General features: G+C 45.2%; 1 protein-coding gene across 3 annotated transcripts in view; it reads right to left on the bottom strand.

Moving 5' to 3' along the window:
- The window catches only part of LOC138285541 (proteoglycan 4-like), a 788,550-nt gene that overhangs the window by 258,281 nt on the left and 503,655 nt on the right, over positions 1 to 26,614 (bottom strand). For all 3 annotated transcript variants that reach the window (XR_011201610.1, XM_069225611.1, XM_069225612.1), the window contains one exon: positions 3,883 to 5,263. Coding sequence is in view for 2 of the 3 variants with exons in the window: in XM_069225611.1 (XP_069081712.1) it covers positions 3,883 to 5,263 (1,381 nt within the window). In the remaining variant the exon portion in view is untranslated. The remainder of the gene's footprint in view (positions 1 to 3,882; positions 5,264 to 26,614) is intronic.

The raw sequence follows: 26,614 nt of genomic DNA, 5'->3' as shown, positions 1-26,614 counted from the left end.
GATGCAGTGTTGAATCTAACTACACCGATCCCGAACGCAACAATACCGACGAAAATCTTCCGATATTTACTAACTTTCCGTTCCGAAACTCGGAGCGACAGGAACACGTCCGAACCCGATGGCGGAAAGAAAACAATCGAAGATGGAGTCGACGCCCATGCGCAATGGAGACAGAAGGAGGAGTCACTCGGTCCCGTGACTCGAAAGACTTCTTCGAAGAAAAACAACTTGTAACACTCCGACCCAACACCAGATGGCGAGCTATGCAGAACATGTGAATCTACAGCGACAGATGCCATCGAACGTAGTTAACACGTGTAATTGTGTCCCCGCACTCACAAAGTCCGGAGAAATTGCCCTGAACAATGTGGGGGCACCTTGGCTAGTGCCAAGGTGGCCCCACACTTAGTAACTTTGCACCTAACCTTCACTAAGTGAGGGTTAGACACATAGGTGACTTATAAGTTACTTAAGTACAGTGTAAAATGGCTGTGAAATAACAAACGTTATTTCCCTCAGGCTGCAGTGGCAGTCCTGTGAAAGAATTGTCTGAGCTCCCTATGGGTGGCAAAAGAAATGCTGCAGCCCATAGGGATCTCCTAGAACCCCAATACCCTGGGTACCATATACTAGGGAATTATAAGGGTGTTACAGTGTGCCAATCGGAATTGGTAAAATTAGTCACTAGCCTGCAGTGACAATTTTAAAAGCAGAGAGAGCATAAACACTGAAATTCTTGATAGCAGAGCCTCAGTGATAGTTAGGCACCACACAGGGAACACATACAGGGCATAAGTTATGAACACTGGGGTCCTGGCTAGCAGGATCCCAGTGACACAGGCAAAAACAAACATACACCCAAGTAAAAAAATGGGGGTAACATGCCAGGCAAGATGGTACTTTTCTACATTCCCTCCCGAGGGGAGGCACCACTCAAGAAACTAAAGGAACCTGTAAGCCGGTGAGGGACACTTCACCAACTGGATGATATCTCTGCAACTGGAAGTCGCAGCCGGACCCCACGACACACCCACAACAGACCGGACGAGACCTGCAAGTGTGTTAAGTTTAGTGGCACAGCGCCCTCCTGTGGCAGAGTTGTGGCAATACCTCAGGTATTGACCAGTGCGTGCGGACATCATCATAAACGGCTCTCTCAGAGCTGCACCTGGACCAGGAGGAAGCCCCAGTTGAGGGACTTCAGCGACACCCCGGACATTCTGCCAGAGCGCCCACGACGTCCTGCAAGATCCAAAGAGGAAGACATACCTCCAGCTCCAAAGGGTCTCTTTGCGCACAGCATCCAAGACCTTCAAATCACTCTGCACCTGGCCACCCTGAGCCTTGCTTCGTAGGAATTGATGTATGCTCCGGGTCCCTAACCCCATCCGACCTTAACAGCCCAAGGGGACCCCAAAGCACCATCTTTAAATCTGTAAATCAGCTTCTTTTCCAAGTGGCCTCTCCAGAAGGTCCTATGCCAAGAGATTTTTCAACACTGCTCCCAATGGAACCAGGAGCCGCTCGAGGCTCTGCAGCTGGCATAAGGTGTCCACCGACTGCTCCGACCATCCTGCAAAAGAAGAGACTGGTAACTCAACTGTATTATTTTTTATGCATTTTAAAAGGTAACTGTGCATTGATACCAATGGTGCGTAATTACACACAGAAAGACTAACTTTGCCAAAACTTTGAAAAGTCATAACTCAAAAAGTACTTAACGTATTCTAAAGATCTTGGTCTTAAAATCTATATAAATGTCTGAAGTATTTTTATAAAATCTGGTCTTGATTTATTCATTGAGCATGTATGTTGCGTGATTGGATTTGTAAGTACAGCAAATACTTAGCACATCTCCTGGATTAGCCTAACTGCTCGACCATCTACCTTAAAAATAGGAGCATTAGGTGGTCTAATTTTTAACTCTGGAAACCAACGTGTGGTTGCCTGGACCCCCCTGCACAGTGAGCCTAGTTTTGCACACTACATAGAGGGCCATCCTCTTACACACTCCTTGTGGAGTGAGTGGCTAGACGCCTATGAAGCATGCTTGGACTCATGTTTTTTGTGTGAACATCTCAACCTATCTAAACTTCTGGAACTCGAGGTAGAGTGGGCTCACGATCAGGAGCGAGAGAGTGGTCACACTTTTGACAGTGAATGGGACCACTTTCTCAACTACGCCAAGCTTGGCCTTATGATCTTATGTTGGTTTGCATTACATCTTCAAATGACACAAACACAACTGTCATGATTGGGTTCGAGGCACCATAGGCAGATGGCATGGGTGGCAGTCACCGACAATCACAACATAACTTTAAGTCTGTCATTTCAGGGCCTATATCCATAAACTGGGGGAGAAGTTAGTGTGGAAAAGATAGTTTTCCAAATGGAAGGTTCTGCCAAAAAGACCGTACTGCTAGCTCCAGATTTGAAGTTAGAGCACAAAGGTGGAAGTCTGATAGCGGTGCAGAAATCACATTCGGAACAGACATGGTGCTGCACAATACCACCTGTCAAAGCACAAAGGGAACTGCCAGTAAAGTTTCCAGATCCAGTCTGGTGCCTGGGGGAAATTCACAATGTGAGGTATCTGCAGATAGAAGTCTCTATCAGAGAACCTTAAGTATAAGTGGGAACCTAAGATCTCCAGAATAAAAGGAGCAGAGATAGCATGCAAATGTCCAGTATCCACAAAGCAGAAAAATGACCTACCCATGAAGACTGTATGAAAGTGCACATAAAGCATTGGTGTGAGCGGCACACCAACATACAGGCAGACATTTTACCTTTGCTATGTAATCTACCAAGTCCATACCATTAAGGGGGGTGTCAGATGGTTGACAAGGAAGTAGGCGTGGGAGCTACGGATAAGGGCATTAGAAACAGTACTAAACTGGCCCAATTACATAAACCTTGATATCTTCGAACCCCACATTTTATTGAATGCCAAGTTACTTGGATGCACAGTGAACCCTGAAGGATCACAGACAAAAGAAATGAAGATGGCATGTGTCACCTTTTACTTCAAAATAAACTGTAAACATTTCTTCCAGAAAGCAACTTCAGAACGGCTGTTCAAGCCATTGTGTTCTCACATGTGGGTGGTGATAACACCCTTCACCATGTCCTCCCAGACTCCACAATGCCACTACTTGAGGATATTCTAAATGCTGCGGTAATCTCATCCAAAGCCAGAGGATATAAGATCACATCGCTGCTATCCTGATGGCACTGCATTGGCTTCCTTGCTGGGCCTCACCATCTTCATTTACGTTTACAAAGCCATCATAACCAGCAACCCCACTTTTCTGGTAGACAAGCTCACGATCTCTGATGGCGCTCTGCACCACCACAGATAGGCTAGGATACATTAGAGTGAAGGCTAAGAAGTATGAAAAAGAAAAAAAACACAACGCAGAAGGTCTCTTCAAACTACGCTCCTAGAATCTAGGACAACATCCACTTTTCCATGGGGATTGCACCAAAGCAGCTCCAATTTAGGAAATATTTGAAAACCCTCCCCTTTAAAGATACCACCACAGTGAATTAATCACCCACATCCTAGCTACCAATCATATCACTTGTCGAATTTATGCTTCTCTTTGATCCTGTGCAGTGCTCGGATGGCTACTGGCTTGGTTCTCTGTAGATATACTAAATATATATGCTCATTCATGCAGGAATGTTTGAATGACTATTACCCTGTGGAAAGGCATGACCCTGTACTCAACAAGCCATCCATCCATCAATGTGCCACACATCCATCTCTTACTAGTGTATACAATCACAACTTAGTGATATTTTATCTATGTTGACAAAGAAACTTCAATGAGTATGATTTTCTGTAAAAATGTTAATTAACTATACACTATGGCTTACCACTGGTGTTCTGGATGATGGCTGAGTCACAGGTGCAGCAGGAGTTGCAGAAATAATGCTGGACAAAACAGCACAGTCTTTCCCATTGGCACAGGTAGTGGTTCCACTTGCATCTGTTATTTGGGCTGTAACAGAATTATTTATTGCAGAAAAGAATGGTCCAGGGCAGGAAACGGTATTAGTTAAGGTACAACTGGGTGATGTGCTGATAGTGGTAGAAGTAGGGTCTTTTTTTGGCACTTTAGAAAGTGGTGTGATAGAAGCCACTGACTTTCTAAGTCCTGAGGCAGTGACTCTCACTTTTGGAAGAGCCATTTTCCTAGGTTTGGAGATTGAAGAGGTCACTGTTGTGGGAGGTACAGTGAAGCTGATCTCATTTGAATATTCCAGAGTAGTAATTGCCCCTTTAGGAAGTGAAGTGGAAGAACTGTTAACCTGAGAGGAAGTCAGGGAGCTTTTGGCTACCTCTATGAGGCCAGGGAAACTATGAGTGTTTTTGAAGGGTCCTAAACAAACTGCTTGTGTACCGATAGAAGGTTGACTACTGTCTTTCGAGGGGGTGACAGAACAGATTGCCTCCTTGGTAGCACAAGTCACTTTAGTATTTGGGCAACTAGTTTGCTTTGGTGAGGTCATGACAGAAGTAATGCCACTTGAAATTGAGGGAGAAAAAGAGTTCAATGACCAGGAAGCTTGGGGAAGAGTATGATGTTGCCATTGAAAATTGGTGAATCCATGCCCAGGAAAGGGAATCTGGGTGGAAGTGGCCCCTGGGCATGGGCTCTGAGAGGTGTTGGATCCTAGCCAGTTATAGTTATGAGGACTATTTATCATCCATGGGCAGGCATTAGATGCAGGCACTTGCCAACAAGGAGTAGGATAAGTGCCAGGAAGTAACCAAGGAGGTGGAAATGAACTGGGCATCATCAAGGGGTTGGAGGTGCAGCTGGCCACTTTCTGAGGCAATGCTGTCATTTTCGCAGGTCTAGTGTGTTCAGCTAAGTCGTTCACATGAGAAGATTTTGGAGCATTGACAGAACTCGGAGCAGGTCCATGGGAAGCCATCTGTTTAAGTGGACATTTATCCTTCACAGGCATTTCCTCAGGCAGCCTAACATGTATTGCCAGTTTGTGGGGGTCATCCATTGTCGGCGGCCTCAAAGGAGAGTTGATTTTCAAAGACCAACTTGGGTTGCAGACTGTGAATTTTGTAAACATATTTTTTTCAAGCACATGATGTTCTGACTGTATCACAGAAGCAGTTTTCTTTGCAGCGTTTATGATACGAACTCTGACTTCTTTTCCATTGATTACTTTCCCATTCATTTTATCCACAGCCATCTGGGCCGCACAGGCAGTGTTGAAAAAGAGAATGGCATAACTAGAAAAAAGCAACAACAAAAATAAATAAGATTATACCTTCTTTTTAGAAGAGCAACAAGAATTGTTCCAAAATTCAAATATTGTGAAACTGGGAGCAAAACACATTTTCACTGTTATGCTGTAATCATTTCAATAAAGTCTGTAAAAATGTCATGTTCTCCCTTTCACATTTTTTGCCACATCATTCCACAAGCATAATAGCCATGCAAATCTCAAGGCGAGAAGGGAGTTAAGGTACTAAGGTAGCAGATATGTGGGACTTTGATGAGGTATTAATAAGGGCAGGAAACTATGAACAATGTCAAATTACAATGCATTTCTTTTAGCTACTAACTATGAAAAAAGTAATTACAAAATAAGGAAACACCCCTTACCTGTAATCCTAGCCCTCATTCAGCATGATCTTCAATGAAGAAAGTCAAACACCTAGTAGTCCCACTCATAAGCAGGACACTGAAGATTGTTTAGTTAAAATATATAAAGATCGAGTAAAATACTATAAAGAGACTTCCTGGGAAAAATCTTTTTTAGAGGGTAATCATTTTGTCTATGTAAAGAATATTGCCCAGATTTAAACAAACACTTAAATTTTAAAAGACACTATGATTTATAACAAGAGACTAGAATTAGCTTTCACAAACCTTTTAATTAAAACAATTTGAATTGGGCTTTATATTGCACACATGTACAGTGAGCTTTGTGGTTCATGTCTATATTCCTTCACAAACTATCACAACAGGATCATTCTGGTTTTACAAATAAAATATAAGCTTTATACAGACTTTGGTACACTTACACTGCATAGCTAGCAAGCATTTGGGGATAATCAACTACAAGTCCACAAATCTGCCATAAGAATTATCGTTTTTAGGTCTCAGCTTGTAGTAAAAATAGATGCGTTTGACCACTGACTCTGGGTTCACCACTGAGCATATCAGTTGTTCAGTGTTCACCAGTTGCAGATTACTTTCTGTATTCAGTTTAGCTGCCTATTGACTTTATCGTGGCGTTAGACATTGCGGTTCAGACATTGCAGTTGAGCTGTGTTTTTCCACATGGTAAACTAATCTGGTTTCTTTGTATTTCTCTCACCGAACACTAACAGTTCATGATAAGAAAGCACATATTTTTTGTTTTCTTCAGTGCAGGGAAAGGTGCAACCTTTAAAGGAGAGCCTTGAAAGGTTGGACAGTTTTCAACATTTTTCTTCCAACTCTGACCTACAGTAACCAGCATGTTTGAATATTTCCATCTGAGAGGGGATGGCCTTTCAGAAGGCTCTTTCCATTGTTGTTTAAACTATAAAAGAGGTGGCCCTGCTCAGTAGCGAGGGAATTCTGAGACCTCGTCAGGATTGGACATTAAATGCCTGACATTTTCCTGTGGGGGAGCGGATCTCTTTCTCGCCGTTGAACAGGGGTTATCTTCTTGCTGGCATGTGAAAGATGAAGAGCTTGGCAGGCCTTACGGTGATGAATTTTTACTTTATATTCTTTGCTTTGCAATTTTGCTATAATATAATCACATATATTTGCTGTGTACATTGCAGTTGAGAATCATTTTGATATATTTTTCTTTCATTGCTGTGACTATTTTTAAACGTGTGCTTTCGACCTACTAATCTCCTTCATTTTTTTAGGAACCTCGTGGTGCAGTAATAATAAATGTCTTTTTTGAACTAAGAAGTGCATTCCAGAGATTTTTGTCAGCTCGGTCATTAGTAAAAAGCAAAACATATTGGCACAGTCGTAAGTAAAAAAAAAAAAAAAAAAAAAAAGGGATGGAGGTTGGAAGTGCACGATTTAAAAGTGTACAATTTATTTTGTTTAGAGAATTAAAGGAAGCACTACAAACCATGTTTAAAAATACATGTGAAATTAAATTGCCTTATGGTGTTGTGATAAACATGTTTTCTTGTTTATCAGGACTTTCTAAGTTTTGGGATGGGTGCTTCGATAAAACTAAAGTGTTTTCATATTTAGAAAAGGTGCTTTTTTGATGTCCCTTTTGTTCTTGACAGTAGGGTTTGGATACATTTGTCTGCTTACCGAAAAATGCATGAAAGATGTAAATAGTTAGAATATGAAAATAAGAATTTACAAGAGCAAATTAGCCAGAACAAATTAATGCAAGATCAAACTGAAATCTACCCAGCTGTTACAGGAGAATCTGGCTTTTCATATTCCAGTACAGAGGAGGTTAAAAAAGGTGGGGGCCAGCGTAAGCCTCATGAGCAGAGCGTAGTTCTCAATGCGCAGAGAAGCCCACAGTTTTTGGCAGGAGTTGAAATGCATTCTTTGAAAGATTACACTGAGCAAGAAGTTGACGATGTTACAGGTATATTCAGACCACTTTTGCACAGTACGATGTGTATAATTAATTCAGACAAGACACAGGTACTGTCGCAAAATGTGCAGTTTCTGGGAATCCAGAACACAGAGAGATGTTGTTACAGGTAAAACAAAAGATTTTGGAATTTCTTACTCTTTGCACTAAGCAAGAGAGACAGAGTTTCATGAAATTGTTTGATTTTTGGAAACAGAATAACCCTCATCTGAGTAACGTCTTAACCCTTTGGTACAAAGTAGCTAGGAAAAAACATGTGTTTGAAAGTAGTGAAGAGCTGCTGTGTGCTTCCGATTTGGCAAATTAAATAATTCAACATACTTTAGATTTGTGTACAGTGCAAGAGGGAAACATTGAGTTACATGTAACTGTTCAGGGACAATATGCAAACTTGAGTATGTGACAGAAACAGGGGAGGACAAGGGTGCCCCTGGGGCCTTTGGACTAGAAAACTACCTGACTTTGTGGAGCTCTATACTCCTTTTGAAAAACAGCTTTTGACTTGCTATTGGGCTCTAGTGGATACTGAGCTAATCACATTACGTTACAATGTAATTCTGAAACCTTAAATATCAATCATGCAGTGGGAGATGAGCTCACCTTAATCCCACCGCATAGGACATGCACAAGAGGCTAGTATCATACACTGGATCTGGTACATACAAGACAGGGCTAGAGTAGGACGGACAGGCACTGCAGCCCTACATGAACAGGTGTCACAAGCTCCTGTACAGGATGAGGAGAGGATGCAGGGAGTACCACAGGTAAAAGAGTCACCAGTGAGATGGAGTGCACATTTGAATTCGTGTCCCCTGAGGATAGAAAGCATGTTTGGTTTACCAATGATTCATAGAAACACGTGGGTACCAAAAGACATTGGAAAGCAGTGTCATACAATCCAATTGCTGAAAAGTTGTTTACCACAGGAGAAGGAAAAAGTAGCTAATACACCAAGTTGTACACTGTGTGTGAAGTTCTAAAGAAAGAGCTGCCTGAGACTTGTCATTTTTACACTGATTCTTGGTTCACTGCTAATGGATTAGCCGTCTGGCTTTCCACATAGCATGCACATAACTGGTTCATTCATTCAAAGTAGGTGAGGAGCAAAGAGTTGTGGCAGGAAATCTGGGAAATGTTAAAACAGAGTAAAGTCATAGATGCTCATTGTCCCATTGACTCATTAGAACGCTGGTTCAATTCCCTTGCAGACGTCAAAGACAAAAGTTCAGAGGCAGAAGTGTCAACCCAGAATTCTGACTTGGTGGGGATGACTAAGTGGGGGCACCAGAAATGTGGACATTAAAGAGAAAAAGCCACTTACATGAGGGCAGAGATTAGAGAGACGCACATTCCCTTAGATTTGATAAAAACTGTAATTTTGCAATGACCTATTTGTCAGCACACACACAACAGAGATCTGTCCCACAAACAGTCAAAGATCAATTGGGGAGAGGAAAGTTACCAGGACAGATATCGCAAATTGATTACATTGGACCACTACTGATTAGTCGTGGGTGTCAATACGCCTGCACCGTAGTGGACACTTATTCTGGATACTTGATTGCTGTCCCTTGTAAACGTGCTACTCAGCACAATACTATCAGAACTCTGTACTTGTAAATGTTATACTTTGGAGTACCACTCCAGATCCAAAGCGACAGTAGGTCACACTTCAAAGGCAAATTGGTGCAGGACTACTGTTCTCAGCACAATACTGAGTGGATATATCATATTCCTTATTATCCACAGGTCTCAGGATTGATTGAGAGAATGAATGGTTTACTAAAAGCTCAATTGCGAAAATTATCTGATGAAAATTTGAAAAACTGGAGACAGCATTTAAATGAAGCCCTCCATATTCCGAACAATAGACCAGTAACAAATGCTGAAACACCTTTGATGCGAATGTTAACTCCAGCTTTGCAAATATAACCACATATGGCCACCAATAGCATCACATACTGGGAAATAAAACCAGGAGCATTAGCTCCTTACAAAGCCACACCCGAATCTGCAGGTGTTGACTTACATGATTTACAAGTTTACAGACTAAAACCCCTAGACCTAGCGTTGTGTGAAACAGGTGTTGGAATACAGATTATTTAGGATTGATTGCTCCCAGATCAGTGTTGGCCCTTAAATATATTCAGATTTTAGGGGGAGTGATTGTTGCAGAACACCAAGGAGAAATCAAAGTTATTCTGTTAAATAGTGGAGAAGTTGACTTATTCATACAGATTGGAGACAGAATTGGCCCAACTTGTCATAAGTGCAGTGTATGGAGGTTGGTAAGGAAGGGGACAGCCTCAGCCCTTCTGACAGTGCAAGGAAAAGGACGCTGTGGTGCAGCAGATAAAAACCTCAGTGCTAAGGTGTCTGTTGAATCCCCAAATGGCCCTCCAGAATCTGCAGAAATTATAGCAAAGGGCCCCAATAACATCCTGCTGATTATCAAACAAGGAAAGAAAAAAGGAGAGCACATTTCAGATGACAAATGTTATTTGCAAGAAAAGTCATTCTTGTTTCTTTTGCAGATCCTACTACGACTTGCCACTGACCATGAGTGTGCTGTGTGGTCTCCCTTCGGGCATTTGCGTGTGGGGTTGGTGGATGGACCGCACCCCCAACCTGAACCTGATTGATAACCTTTTGAGCAACGCTCCTGCTGCTTTTAAAGTACAAAAACCTATGGATCAATTTTGGGCAAATTGAGTCATTGATTCAAGTTCTACATGGGAACAATACACACTACCATGGATGCTCTGTCAACTTGTTTGATTACATTTTTGCACTGGAAGTAACTAATAGCTTGTTATCATCTGATGACTGTTGCCAGTCTCATTAAGCAAAATTGCCAGTTGGCTGGCTGTTTTCGTGGGGAAACCTGACTTTTAATTATATTCCAGCAAACCTTTCAGGCGGACAGTGTACCTTTACATGATTAGAACTCATGATGTTTCCACGTAGTTCTACAGCAACTTGCTATCCTAGAGACACTACTCAATCAGTTATTGTCCCAATCAGACTAAATATAAGCTTCAGTCATTTCATTGTAGGAGTGTCTGGTTTAACTGTTTATAAGATCAATACGTTAATCCGCTTCCATTGCTTTACAGTGATTGCTTTTATTATTGCATTATGTTGCTGTATACAATGCAAACCTAATTTGCTTATGATATTTTCTTTTTTTTAAATAAGAGAAAAGTACACAAAGTCATTGGTCAGACGGGTGGAAATTTAGTAAAAATAGATGTGTTTGACCACTGACCTTGTGTTCACCAATGTGCATATTAGTAGCTAAGTGTGCACCAGTGGCAGATTACATTTTGTATTCAGTTTAGCTGCCTACTGGCTTTATCATGGCGTTAGACATTGCAGTTGAGCTGTGTTTTTTCGCATGGTAAACTAAGCTTGTTTCTTCGTATTTCTCTCACCGAACACGAACAGTTCATGATAAGAAAGTACATATTTTTTGTTTTCTTCAGTGTAGGGAAAGGTGCGGCCTTGAAAGGTGGCCAATTTTCAACGTTTTTCTTCCAACTCTGACCTACAGTAGCCAGTATGTTTGAATATTTCCATCTGAGAGGGGAGGGCCTTTCAGAAGGCTCTTTCCACGTTTGTCTAAACTATAAAAGAGGTGGCCCTGCTCAGTAGCGAGGAAATTCCGAGACCTCGGTCAGGATTGGACATCAAATGCCTGACATTTCCCCGTGAAGGTGAGGATCTCTTTCTCACAGTTGAACAGGGGTCATCTTCTTGCAGCCATGAGAAAGATGAAGAGCTTGGCAGACCCTACAGTGATTAATTTTTACTTTATCCTTTGCTTTGCAATTATGCTCTAATATAATGCTGTGTACATTGCAGTAGAGAATCATTTTGATATATTTTCCTTTCATTGCTGTGACTATTTTTAAACGTGTGCTTTCGACCTACTAATCGCCTTCATTTTTTAGGAACCTCGTAGTGAAGTAATAATACATGTCTTCTTTGAACTAAGAAGTGCATTCCAGAGATTTCTGTCAGCTCGTTCATTTGTGAAAGCAAAACACAGCTACAGAGAGTTTCAGCCTTTGATGGGCAGATCTATTACATCCAATACATTTACTACATCACCTTGCACATGATAAGATGGCCTTCCTTCTTATTTTTTGCTGGTTCCATGCAGGAGTTTTTCCGAAATACAGTGATTGGACTGGGTGAGTTTTGTCCTTCCACTGCTAACTTGAGGGGTGGGACTGACTCTAGTTATGTGCATCAACAATCCATGCAGGAACATGTTTCCTTGACACCGCTCACCAAAATGATCTTTCTTTTATTTATTTATTGTTACGAAGGCCCTGGAATATGCAAAATTGTCTAATGCCCAATAGGTTAGAATGGTAAGTAAAAATGGTTGTGGTGTGCTAGGGGACAGGATATGGCAGCAAAGCCAAAGCAGCTAACCATAAACAGGGAGCGCCGTTAAAGTCTTGGCATACACTCACCATCCTGTGATTATATGTCAGGACCATAGGCGAGGATTAAGCTTTTCTTTCCTCACTTTTATTTTACCAGAAGCCACTGAACATTTGTACTTAATCAGAACAAAACTTTGTTTCCCATGTGGCTGCAGGAAAAAACAAACATGTCAACCAATCACAGTCCAGGAACACACTTCAAGGATCCATGCAGATGCTCTATACACCGCTTTCTTCACTGTTGCTGCAGCCTAAAGCTAAGTGATTTCACCACTGTGATTCTTTATTAGTATAATGCATTACTCGCTTATGTTAATGCTATTTATGTCACTCAGACACTGTTAAATTACTGCTGCATGAGTAATTAAACTATTTCCTTTACAGTGCGGCATTGGGAACGATCTCGCTCCTTCATGGCCGCTTCCACAATCGGGCTCTGCGCGCAGTGCTGTAATCCCACCACTGGAGGGCCCGCGCTATTCCTTACGTGCTCAGTGCATCTAACCTACCGGCGAATCAGTTTTACCCATTACTGGTTGTAAGGAAATGCCTCCTTGGCATGGTTACCCCCTGACGTTTTGCCTCTACTGATACTAAGTTATGATTTGAAAGTGTGATGGGACCCTGCTAACCAGGCCCCAGCACCAGTGTTCTTTCCCTAAACTGTACCTTTGTCTCCACAATTGGCACAACCCTGGCACCCAGGTAAGTCCCTTGTAACTGGTACCCCTGGTACCAAGGGCCCTGATGCCAGGGAAGGTCTCTAAGGGCTGCAGCATGTCTTATGCCACCCTAGGGACCCCTCACATGCACACTGCCTCTCAGCTTGTGTGTGCTGGTGGGGAGAAAATGACTAAGTCGACATGGCATGCCCCACAGAGTGCCATGCCAACCTCACACTGCCTCTGGCATAGGTAAGTCACCCCTCTAGCAGGCCTTACAGCCCTAAGGCAGGGTGCAGTATACCACAGGTGGGGGCATATGTGCATGAGCACTATGCCCCCACAGTGTCTAAGCAAAACCTTAGACATTGTAAGTGCAGGGTAGACCTAAGAGTATATGGTCTGGGAGTTTGTCAAACACAAACTCCACAGTTCCATAATGGCTACACTGAAAACTGGGAAGTTTGGTATCAAACTTCTCAGCATAATAAATGCACACTGATGCCAGTGTGCAATTTATTGTAAAATACACCCAGACGGCATCTTAGAGATGCCCCCTGAAAAAATACCCAACTTCCAGTGTAGGCTGACCTGTTTCTGCCAGCCTGCCACACACCAGACATGTTGCTGGCCACATGGGGAGAGTGCCTTTGTCACTCTGCGGCCAGGAACAAAGCCTGTACTGGGTGGAGGTGCTTCTCACCCTTTTTGTTACAGTGCCACAGGGCATCCCAGCTAGTGGAGATGCCCGCCCCTCCGGCCACTGCCCACACTTTTTGGCGGCAAGGCTGGAGGAGATAATTAGAAAAACAAGGAGGAGTCACCCACCAGTCAGGACAGCCCCTAAGGTGTCCTGAGCTGAGGTGACTCTTACTTTTAGAAATCCTCCATCTTGTGAGTGGAGGATTCCCCCAATAGGATTAGGGATGTGCCCCCCTCCCCACAGGGAGGAGGCACAAAGAGGGTATAGCCACCCTCAAGGACAGTAGCCATTGGCTACTGCCCTCCCAGACCTAAACACAGCCCTAAATTCAGTATTTAGGGGCTCATCAGAACCTAGGAAACTAGATTCCTGCAACCTTAACAAGAAGGACTGCTGACCTGAAGCCTTGTAGAGAAGACTGAGACGACAACTGCTTTGGCTCTAGCCCTACCGGCCTGTCTCCCAACTTCGAGGAAAACTGCAACAGCGACGCATCCAACAGGGACCAGCGACCTCTGAAGCCTCAGAGGACTGCCCTGCAGCCAAGGACCAAGAAACTCCCATGAACAGCAGTTCTGTTCAAAATCCTGCAACTTCTTCGCAACAAAGAAGCAACTTTAAAGAATCCATGTTTTCCGCCAGAAGCTTGAGACTTTCCACTCTGCACCCGACGCCCCCGGCTCGACCTGCAGAAAACAAACACCTCAGGGAGGACTCCCCGGCGACTGCGAGCCCGTGAATAACCAGAGACGACCCCCCTGAGCCCCCACAGTGACGCCTGCAGAGAGAATCCAGAGGCTCCCCCCTGACAGCGACTGCCTATAACAAGGGACCCAACGCCTGGAACCAACACTGCACCCGCAGCCCCCAGGACCTGAAGGAACCAAACTCCAGTGCAGGAGGGACCCCCAGGCGACCCTTTGCCTAGCCCAGGTGGTGGCTATCCCGAAGAGCCCCCCCGGTGCCTGCCTCCATCGTTGAAGTGACCCCCGGGTCCCTCCATTACTTTGTATCTAAAACCCGACGCCTGTTTGCACACTGCACCCGGACGCACCTGTGCCGCTGAGGGGGTACTTTCTGTGCCTGCTTGTGTCCCCCCCGGTCCCTACAAAACCCCCCTGGTCTGCCCTCTGAGGTCAAGGGTACTTACCTGCTGGCAGACTGGAACCGGGGCACCCCTGTTCTCCATTGAAGCCTGTGTGTTTTGACCTCTGCACCTGACCGGCCCTGAGCTGCTGGTGTGGTAACTTTGGGGTTGCCTTGAACCCCCAACGGTGGGCTACCTTGGCCCCAACTTTGAGACTTGTAAGTGTTTTACTTACCTTCAAACCTAATCTTCACTTACCTCCACCATGAACTGTTGATTTTTGCACTGTGTCCACTTTGAAAATAGCTTATTGCCATTTTTACAAAGACTGTATATGATATTGCTTTTATTCAAAGTTTCTAAAGTATCTAAGTGAAGTACCTTACATTTAAAGTATTACTTGTAAATCTTGAACCTGTGGTTCTTAAAATAAACTATGAAAAGATATTTTTCAATATAAAAACCTATTGGCCTGGAGTAAGTCTTTGAGTGTGTGTTCCTCATTTATTGCCTGTGTGTGTACAACAAATGCTTAACACTACCCTCTCATAAGCTTACTGCTCAACCACACTACCACAAAATAGAGCATTAGAATTATCTCTTTTTGCCACTATCCTACCTCTAAGGGGAACCCTTGGACTCTGTGCACACTATTTCTTACTTTGAAATAGCATATACAGAGCCAACTTCCTACACTGGTGATTTGGTGCAACGTGACCGGCTGCATATTGTCACGGGGAAAGAACTCAGGAGTCCATAATACAAATCTTCCATAGCGGAGCCATCGCCTGGAGTTTGAGCACCTCTCAGGGTAAGGTCAGCCTCAGTCCAAGCATTTTATTTGGAACCAGACCCAGGGGGCACTTATCATTCTGCTAGACAAAAAGGAGTACATTATCCCACAGGCTGTTTCAGGCCTGATTTACGGTTGCTTCTGGGGCTCCCGATATCCTGGGCTAACCCCACTTTTGCACTGCCCTTCTTGCAACTGCAGTATTGTTTAATACCCCTAGCTTTCAGGGTGCAGGAATCCCAAGAATACATGGAGGAGGAAGAAACAGCATATCTTCCCATCGATGATCAATTCTCCAGATCATGGATGTCTCCATGCTCAAGGCAGTGTCCAGGCAGCGGCGCTCTTGGAGAAGAAAATTCTCCAAATAGAATCACAATGCGCAAATGTTCACAAAGAGGAAAATCCTTCCAGGCCCCTGCCCCCACACCTACAGGGCAGCCACGGCACCTGGGGGATTATCTCTTTTATGCTGGGCCACCAGAAACCTAAGTTTCTCGGTTTTGGGGGTTTTACCAGTATGAATCTTGTACAGCTTGGAAGTTTCCTTAAGTTGTCATAGCTATATGCCTCAAAGTTCCAGGTTGAGTTCCTGGGATCCAGACTCTACTTCTGAAATTTTTACTTTACTAAAGTTGGGACCTTTTTAGAATTTAGAATTCTCCTTTTTGATTAACCAACTAAAGCAAGGACTTTTAAACTTTATCTAGAGTTGTAGGGGACCTAACCAGGGCCCTAACAATTATTTTAAAAATGTGTAAAAAAATTGTTAGTCAATTAGAAAATCATAACAAATTATCTAAAGACAATTTAGAGAGTTATTTGTGTGTTCACACAATTGACAAAGTGGTAGCAGCGAATGCAAAGACTTTATCCCTCTGCTGATAGACCAAATGTAGGAGGGTGGCCCTCTATGTAAAGTGCAAACCTAGGCCCACCGTGCAAGGGGTCCATGCAAACACACTTTGGTTTCTAAAGGTAAAAAATCTGATCAGGTTAATGCTCAAATTTTAGAGGTTGCTGGTCGAGCAGTTACGCTAATCCAGGAGATGTGCTACGCATTTGTTGTACTCACAATATCAATCATGCACCAAACACACTCAATTAATAACTTCGAGACCAGAATTTATAAAAATACTTCCGATTTTTATATAATTATTAAGACCAAAATGGTCAATATACGTTAAGTACTTTTGGAGTTATGATTTTTCAAAGTTTTAATAAAGTTAGTCGTTCTGTGCGTTAGGAATCAATTGAAGGCCAACTGTAAAATGCATTTAAAATCACACAGTTGAGTTACCAGGCTCTCCTTTTGCAGGATGGTCGATGAGGTTGATGGGCACACTGTGCCAGCTGGAGAGCCTCAGACAGCTCCTGGTTCCGGCAGGAGCAGAGCTGGAAAGTCTCCTGGCACAGGCACAGAGCCACTTGGAGGGGCCACCTGGAAAAGGAGCTATTTTTCAGAATTAAAGGAGGTGCTTCAGGGTCCCCTTGAGCTGTTGAGGTTGCAAGGCGTTAGGGACCTATGGTACACAGCTGGTTCCGCGATGCAGGACTCAGGGCGGCTGGATGAAGGGTGAGTTGGAGGTCTTGGAGAGTGTGCGCAATGGAGCCCTTTGCAGTTGGAGGTAAGTCTTCTTCCCGGGGCCTTGCACGACCACAAGGGCGTTCTGGTGGGCAGTCCGGGGTGTTTCTGAAGTCCCTTGACTAGGGCTTCCACCTGGTCCAGTTGCAGCTCTGGGAGAGCTGTTTTTGCTGTTGTCTGACATGCACTGACCACTACCGGGGGTATTGGCACAACTTGGCCACGGGAGGGCGCAGTGCCACCACAATTGGCACACTTCTAGTTCTCGTCCGGGCTGTCTTTGGTGTGTTGTCGGGTCCGGCTGCGACTTCCGGTTGCAGAGGGATCGTCCAGTTGGTGAAGTGGCTCTCACCAGTTTGCTGGTTTTTCCTGGGTTTCTTTTTCTTCTCAAGTGGTGCCTCCACTCAGGAGGGAGATTTTGGCTATTTGCTAAGCCTGGAGGTCCTCTGGGTCTTAAGAGGTTGGTCCAGTGGTCAGCTCCTCCGCATCGGTGATTGTCGGGACTCTGGTTCAGAAAGCAGGGGTCTTGGAGCCTCTTCTGGTGCAGCAGGTTTTCTGTTCTTGTGCTGGCAGGTTCTTTGGTGCTGTCTTTTTTTCCTGATGAGCCTGATTTCTTAGTCTAGGGGAGCCCACTAAATACTGAATTTAGTGGGCGTTCTAGCGGGAACCTGGTAATGTCCAATGGGACACTTACCTTGGGGTGGCTACACCCACCAGTGACCACTTCCTGTGGGACATGACACTACCCTAAACCTCATTGGCTATTTTCCTGCCATCTAACATGGAGGAAAATTAAATGGAGGGTCCACTTTGCCTGCAAGCCCCTAGGGATGGTGCATGCTCAGTGAGACCCTTCCTCCTACAATTTGTGTGGTTCCTGCCTTTGCTCCTGCCAAAAGTGGGGGTTTACTAAGGGGGAAGCCATCTGGTGCTATCAGCAGGCCTGGGGGCTTGAGGTTCAAGTGCAGTAGCCTTTTGAAGCTCACTGCTCGGGGAAATCACATTCCTGAGGGAGGGGGTGTTACCTCCTCCACCCAGGAAGGGCATAGCTCTCCCCCAAGGTTTGTATATTGGCTGTCTGGAGGTGGCATACTCGATGGAACCAGTCAGCAACCATGCCAGTTAGGTTAGCATTTGCAGGTGGCACCTCTAAGGTGACCCCTGGGTACATTTAGGGATACATTCAATATCAGTAGTACCAGCTTGGATTTATCATCCTGAGTTGTTTGATAACAAACAACCCAGTGTGCAGAGTGGCCATCATGTAGCTGGGGAGCTCGTGTCTGACCAGTGTCCTCTACATGTACTTAAAATGGTTACTCTGTTCACACAGAATGTCCCCGGTTTGGCAAGGACACAGTGAAGGCATATTGCTCATGCAACTATGCCCTCACATATAGTAAGGTGCACCCTGCCTTAGGGCTGAAAGGTCTACCAGAGGGGGCGACTTTTCCATTACATATGTAGTGTAGGGTGAACAGGGCACATAGGGAGTGTGTGCAAAGTCGAATTGGTCTTTCGAGGTTTGCCCCAGAACACCCAGCCTGCAAAGTGCATCTGGGTGCAGGGCCCTAGAGGGTGGCACAATCAGTACTGCTGCCCTCAGGGGTCTACCCCTAATATCCCATGCCCTGGCTACAGGTGTACCAGTTTACTTGGGACTTACAGTGATATTTAAGGGTGTATCCAATTGTGCCAAGCATCACAACAGATTTAGGGCAAGAGCTCTGGCCAACGGAACCTGGTTAGCAGGGGCAGTGGGCACTACAACTTTTACGACACATCATTATAAGGCAAAAAAGTGGGGGGCTAACCATGCAAAAAGGGGCTTCCTCTCACACCTGGCACAAGGTTAAGTCCCTTGTAAAAGGTATCAGGTACCAAGGGCTGTGTGGCCAGGGAGGGTTCCTAAGGGCTGCAGCATGTATTGTCCCACCCTAAGGGGCCCCCTCACCAAATAAATGCACACTGCCATTGCAGATTGTATGTGTTGACAGGGATAAAAAGGTAAAGTTGAAATGGCATCCCTCCAAGGGTGCCATGCCCACAAACCACTGCCCGTAGCATAGGTAAGTCACCCCTCTAGCAGGCCTTACCGCCCTCAGGCAGGGTGCACTATACCACAGGTGACGGCATAGCTGCACGAGCAATATGCTCCTATGGCATCTAGTTCCATTCTTAGACATTCTAAGTGCAGTGTGGCCATACAAAGTACATGGGCTGGAATATGTCATTACGAACTCCAAAGCTCCATGATGGTTTCACTGAAGACTGGGGAGTTTGGTATCAAACTTCTCAGCACAATAAGCCCACACTGATGCCAGTGTTGGATTTATTGTGGAATGCAGACAGAGGGCATCTTAGAGATGTCCCCTCTATTTTACCCAACCCACTAGTGTAGGGGTGACTGATCTGTGCCAGCCTGCCACTAACAGACAGGTTTGTGACCCCATGAGGGGAGAGCCTTTGTGCTCTCTAGGGTCTAAGGCAAAGCCTGCTCTGGGTGAAGGTGCTTTACACCTATCCCGCAGGAACTGCAACACTTGGCGGTGAGCCTCAAAGGCTCGGGCCTCCTCTTACAGTGTCCCAGAGCACTCCACCTAGTGGAGATGCCTGCCCCACCGGACCAAGCCACACTTTTGGCAGGAGGTCCGTTAGAAAATTAGATTTAAAAAAAGAGGAGTGGCCACTACAGCTAGAACTGTAGCCCAGAGCACAAGTGACCCCCTCCTTGCAGAATCCTCCATTTTGTTTTGAAGGAGAGGGACCAAAAGGGATAGCAATGTGCCTCCTCCCCAAAGGGAGTGGGCACATGTAGAGCGTTGCCACCCTCAGGGATAGTAGCCAGTGGCTACTACCACCTGACCCCTGTAACACCCCTAAATCTAGTATTTAGGGGCACCCCTGAACCTTGCTCTTCAGATTCCTAGTGTCCGCAAGAAAGGACTGAAGAGCAAACCCTAGCAGTGAAGACTCCGGATGACAACCGGCCTGTCTGCAGCTTCAAGACTCCTGCTCCAAAAAGGTGACACATCCTGTAGGATCAGCAACCTCCACAATCCCCAAGAGAACTGCCTCTCCAGCAGAAGACCAAGAACCCCAGAGGACAGTGGCCCTGTCCAAAAGATACCCTCCAAAAGGACTCCAGAACTTCCCCGGATAAGCGAGCCCTGTCCACCCTGCACCCAATGCCCACAGCCCCTGTCCAGCTGGCCCACCGGTCCAGAGGAGGTCCCCAGGTAATTCTGACTTCAACACCACCATGGGTTGACCCCTCCTGGCCAACATGACGACGCCTGCAGCCTAAATCCAGAGGACCCCCCTAACCGCGACCGGATACAACTAAGATTCCAGATGCCCAAAGGAAACACAGCCCCCTGGCCTTGGGGAATCAGACTGACGGTCCAGAAACATCCAGCAGGCGCCTCTCCTTGTTCAGCCTTTGGTTTTCCGGAACCTACCCCCTGGACCCAACCCTGCAGCATCCCCCATTGAAAAGCATTGGGCACCTGACACTGTGTCTACACCCTCCGCCCAGTCACCCCTCTGCTGCTGAGGGTGTGTGTTTAGTGCATACCTGTGGCCCTTTCGGTGCTGACCTACTCCCTGCAGGCAGATGTCCTGAAACAGCGGGTAGTTACCTGCTACCTGTGCTCTTCTGCGCACCCCCAGTCCTCATAGGATTCCACTGAAAACCCAACACCAACTTTGACCTCTGCCCCCGGACGGACCTCTGTTCCTGGTGGTGCACCTTTGGGGTCAACTTGAACTATGACCCGCAGACATCCTAGCCCCTGAAGACAGGAATCTTAAGTCAAGTACTTGCCTGTTAGCTGTGCTAACACTTTTCCTCCCCTAGGACTACATTGGTTCCGGAGAAATTGCACACTCAACTTTTAAAATTGAAAACTGTTACTTACTGGTAAACTGTTTTATCTGCAAAACCTAAATTTCATTTGATACATATGCTTGATACGCACTTACAACTGGACTTAACTGCAACAAAGCCCTTTTGGTTCTAGTAATACATTAAGAAAATATATTTTTACTATATAATAACATTGGCCAGGAGTCAGTCATTGAGTGTGTGCCTCATTTCTTGACTGTGTGTGTACAACAAATGCTTTACACTACCCCCTGACAAGCCTAACTGCTCAACCACACTACCACAAAATAGAGCATTAGTATTATCTACTTTAGCCTCTGGGGAAACCCTGGAGTTTGTGCACACTATATCTCATTTTGGTACAGTAAATACAGAGCCAGCTTCCTACACATCCTCATTAGGAAAAGAGTTGGTGAAAAGACAAATGTAAGGGGTTCTGAGAACACAAGCGGGCTAAAAAATTGAAAAGACCGACATACAGCAGAACGTATATGAGCCTTAACAGATTGCACTACCAAGGACCCCACAGAGGAACCACTGAGTAGGAATCAAGAACCATAACAAACATAAAATGAATAAAGCTATGTGAACATGAGCAATCAGTGTAAAAGGCGAATAGCAGTATCTAAGAAAGCTACTCACTCCATTAAAGGAGTGAAAACCCATGTAAGAACAGTTTGTCGAACCTGCGGAAATTATCACACCACTGAGCATCAAAACAAGAAAACGTGGATAAGAAAGACTACCTGTGATCGTATGATAGCATCAGCAACTGAGCTAGTGGATATATCAATCTATTCCTAGATGTAGATCGCAGTGGCAGGCTCCACGCTGCTGGAACACAGGGTAGCAGAACCTCTTACCCTAGAAAAGCATAAGCCAAGCAGACGTACCTCAAAAGGCAAATCTCAGGCAGAGAAAGCAGACAGTTGCCTCCAATGAAAAGAAAAAGACTAATCATTGTTATATGAAATACTTTACCTCAAGGAAAGCAGCTATATCATAACATCATCATCAAGATACGTAAAATACACATCTATTGACATATGAGGAAAGAATCACCAAGCACATACGTTTAGATGCAAAAATGTGCGCACATACATACACACAGATATAACACCCATAGATGTGTATGTTTGTCACTGAAAGGGAATGAACTTGCGTCAATTTTCTTTTGGATAGGGCAAAAAGGGCCAGTGGTATAAAAGTGGAAACAGAGGTCAATTTAAGATCAAAGGATATAGTAGAGAAGTTCTCAAGGCTGAAATAAGAAAACAGACTAGATTCTTAGGAAATTAATCAGTCAGAATGTAATGAATACATCCAATAACACACCTCCAAGCGTGAATTCAACTACAACAAAACAGCCATGGAAAAAGAAAGAAATTGTATCTATATGAGGAATCAATAACAAACTTTATAATATATGAAAAATATATTATCCTTCTAGAAAAGAAGAATAACTCCCAAAAAAGTGCAAAAGCCTTCCAAAACGAAGGAAGTCATGCACGCAAGTGCAACAAATGTAAAAGAACTCCAAAGAGTTCAATAACAAAAAGTATGCACAATAGACTAAGCAAAATCGACGAGACACAACTATATGAAGGCGTATCATGGACTGACTGAAGTGATGAAACTGCAAGGAATACGTAATAGAACCCTATAAGACAAAAACAAGGAAGGCCTGAATATCCGAGAATCCTGAAGAAGAGAGTGAAATCACAGGAAAAAGATAAATGTACCCGTCAAAAAGTGAAGCACATCAGCTAACCTATTTGACAGTACAAGGGGACGTAGTAACCAATGCAGGAAACTGGCCTGATTTGTAGTGGGTACCTTCGGTACTTACACCAGGTCCAGTTATCCCTTATTAGTGAAATGTGGTAGTGTTCTAGCAGCTAAAGCTGATAGAGGTAGCTATAGCAAAGCAGCTTAGGCTGAACTAGGAGACATGCAATGCTCCTGCAATACCATTATAGTTACACAGTACTTATACACAAGTAAAGACAATACTCAGTGTTACCAAAAACAAAGGTCGTTTATGTGGGTGACACAAGGCCAAAAATATCTTAGAGACAATACTCCTTCTGGAGGGAAGTATTATACACAATATATACACTAGAGACCAAAATCAGGTAAGTAATTACACAAAGGATACTGCAAACAATAGGAAATGCTATAGAATGCAAGGGGAGAAAATAGTTCTAGGGGCAACACAAACCATATACTAAGAAAGTGGAATGTGAATCATGAATTCCCCCCTAGATAAGTGTTAGTGTGTAGAGAATCGCTGGGAGAGTAAGAATAAAGTAAAGGTAAGTAAATTACCCCACCCCAGAGCCAAGAAAAGTAGGAGTAAAGTACTGCAAGTTTCCTTAGCACACACTACAAGTCGTGATTAGAGTTATTGCAAGAACCAAGCAAGACTGCAAACAACAAATGGTGGATTCCTGGACCTGAAGACCTGCAAAGGAAGGAGACCAAGTCCAGAAGTCGGAAGAAGTTCCACGAAGGACAGGAGCCCCTGCCAACCCAGAAGAGGATGCAAAAGAAGAGTCCCCGGTTGGACGAACACTGCAGAAAGCCGGCCAAGGAAGATGTCAGCAGGTTCCCGCATGATGCAATGGACATCCCACGAAGAGATGTTGGATGCAGGCGAGTTTTGGCACTGGATTCGTCCAACAAGCCTTGGTTCCAGCATAGTCGTGTATTGCGTCAAAATGGCACTGTCTGTCCCAGTGCTCATAATTTGTGTCCTATATGTGTTCCCTGTGTGGTGCCTAACTGTATCACTGAGGCTCTGCTAACCAGAACCTCAGTGTTTATGCTCTCTTTCCTTTTAAAATTGTCACTGCAGGCTAGTGACTATTTTCACCAATTCTGATTGTCACACTGGAACTCCCTTATAATTCCCTAGTATATGGTACCCAGGTATTGGGGTTCCAGGAGATCCCTATGGGCTGCAGCATTTCTTTTGCCACCCATGGGGAGGTCAGACAATTCTTACACAGGACTGCCACTGCAGCCTGAGTGAAATAAAGTCCACATTATTTCACAGCCATTTTACACTGCACTTAAGTAACTTATAAGACACCTATATGTTTAACCCTTACGTAGTGAAGGTTAGGTGCAAAGTTACTAAGTGTGAGGGCACCCTGGCACTAGCCAAGGTGCCCCCACATTGTTCAGGGCAAAGTCCCCGAACTTTGTGAGTGCGGGGACACCATTACACGCATGAACTACATAATAGGTCAATACCTATGTGTAGCTTCACAATGGTAACTCCGAACATGGCCATGTAACATGTCTAGGATCATGGAATTGTCCCCCCAAGCCAAATGTGGTATTGGGGTACGAATCCCATGCATCCCCAGGGCTCCAGCATGGACCCCGGGCACTGCCAAACTAGCTCTCTGGGGTTTTCTCTGCAGCTACCGCTGCTGCCAACTCTCACACAGGTTTCTGCCCTCCTGTGGTCTGGGCAGCCCAGTCCCAGGAAGGCAGAACAAAGGATTTCCTCTGAGAGAGGGTGTTACACTCTCTCCCTTTAGAAATAGGTGTTAAGTGCTGGGGAGGAGTAGCCTTCCCCAGCCTCTGGAAATGCTTTGAAGGGCACAGATGGTGCCCTCCTTGCATAAGCCAGTCTACACCGGTTCAGGGAGCCCCCAGCCCCTGCTCTGGCGCGAAACTGGACAAAGGAAAGGGGAGTGACCACTCCCCTGTCAATCACCACCCTAGGGGTGGTGCCCAGAGCTCCTCCAGTGTTTCCCAGACCTCTGCCATCTTGAATGCAGATGTGTGAGGGCACAATGGAGACCTCTGAGTGGCCAGTGCCAGCAGGTGACGTCAGAGACCCCTCCTGATAGGTTCTTACCTAGTTAGGTAGCCAATCCTCTTCTGAGGGCTATTTAGGGTCTCTTCTGTGGGTTCCTCTTCAGATAACGAATACAAGAGCTCACCAGAGTTCCTCTGTACTTCTCTCTTCGACTTCTGCCAAGGATCGACTGCTGACTGCTCCAGGACGCCTGTAAAACCGTAACTAAGTAGCAAGAAGACTACCAGCAACATTGTTGCGCCTAATCCTGCCGGCTTTCTCGACTGTTTCCTGGTGGTGCATGCTCTGAGGGCTGTCTGCCTTCACCCTGCACTGGAAGCCAAGAAGAAATCACCCGTGGGTCGAAGGAATCTTACCCCTGCTAACGCATGCACCAAACTTCTGCATCACTAGTCCTCTGGGTCTCCTCTCATCTTGACGAGCATGGTCCCTGGAACACAGGAGCTGGATCCAAGTGACTCCGACAGTCCAGTTGTCCTTCTGTCCAAAGTTGGTGGAGGTAAGTCCTTGCCTCCCCACGCCAGACAGTAATCCTGTGTACTGCGTGATCTGCAGCTGCTAGGGCTTCTGTGCACTCTTGCAAGGATTCCTTCGTGGACAGACTAGCCCAGGTCCCCAGCACTCCGTCCTGCATTGCTCATCTCGCTGAGTTGACCACCGACTTCATGGGACCCTCTTTTGTTGTGCTGAGACGACCGCTGTGCTCAGATTTCTTGAACGCCTGTTTAAGTGCTTCTGCAGGTGCTGCCTGCTTCTGCGTGGGATCTCTGTCTCCTCCTCCAAGGGGCGACCTCCTGGTCCTTCCTGGGCCCTGGCAGCACCCATTATCTTCAACTGCGACTCTTGCAGCTAAGCAAGGCTTGTTTGCAGTCTTTCTGCGTGGAAACAACTCTGCATCCTCCAGCACGCCGTGGGACATCTTCTGACCGAACGAGAAGTTCCTGGCACCTTCCGTTGTTGCCGAATCTTTGGCTTCTTCCACCCGGAGGCAGCCCTTTCGCACCTTCATCTGGGGTTTAGTGGGCTCCTGCTCCCCTGGACACTTGCCTGACTCTTGGACTTGGTCCCCTTCCTTTGCAGGTTCTCGGGTCCAGGAATCCGTCTTCAGTGCTTTGCAGTCAGTTGTTGCCTTTGCAGAATCCCCTATCTTGACTTTACTGTCTTTCTGGGGTAGTAGGGTAACTTTACTCCTACTTTTCAGGAGTGTTCTCTTACACTCCCAGCGATCCTCTACACACTAGGCCTGTGGTCCATTCGTGGTTCGCATTCCACTTTTGGAGTATATGGTTTGCGTTGCCCCTAGGCTTATTGTCTCCTATTGCATTATACAGTGTTTGCACTACTTTTCTAACTGTTTACTTACCTGATTTTGGTTTGTGTGTATATTTTGTGTATTTTACTTACCTCCTAAGGGAGTATATCCTCTCAGATACTTTTGGCATATTGTCACTAAAATAAAGTACCTTTATTTTTAGTAACTCTGAGTATTATATTTCTTATGATGTAGTGCTATATGATATAAGTGGTATAGTAGAAGCTGTGCATGTCTCCTAGTTCAGCCGAAGCTGATCTGCTATAGCTACTTCTATCAGCTTAAGCTGCTAGAACACTACTAATCTATTAATAAGGGATAACTGGACCTGGCACAAGGTGTAAGTACCATCATGTACCCACTATAAGCCAGGCCAGCCTCCTACAAGGATCCAAGCAGTTCCTAAGGAGAGAAGATCCTCACAGCCCGCCGTCACTGCAGTTGGTGCCTGCAGATGCAGGGCGGTGACTCCTTCACTCCAAGGGAGATTCCTTCTTAGTTCTTGTGCACACTGATGACTGCTACCCTCAGTGGATGCATATCTGGGGAAATGTTGGAGTTGCTGGAAGGAGCCAGAGAAAATGTTGCAGAGTGGTGTTGTCGCTGTAGTTGCAGACGGTCAGTTCCAGGAGGGCCTGGTTGAAGTCCCAGTGGCCAGAAGATGAAGCAAACGATGCAGAGGA

The sequence above is a fragment of the Pleurodeles waltl genome, chromosome 3_1, assembly GCF_031143425.1.
Source record: "Pleurodeles waltl isolate 20211129_DDA chromosome 3_1, aPleWal1.hap1.20221129, whole genome shotgun sequence".
Lineage (NCBI taxonomy): Eukaryota > Metazoa > Chordata > Amphibia > Caudata > Salamandridae > Pleurodeles > Pleurodeles waltl.
Note: the sequence above shows the minus strand (reverse complement) of the source record. Positions and strands in the feature narration are given on the sequence as shown.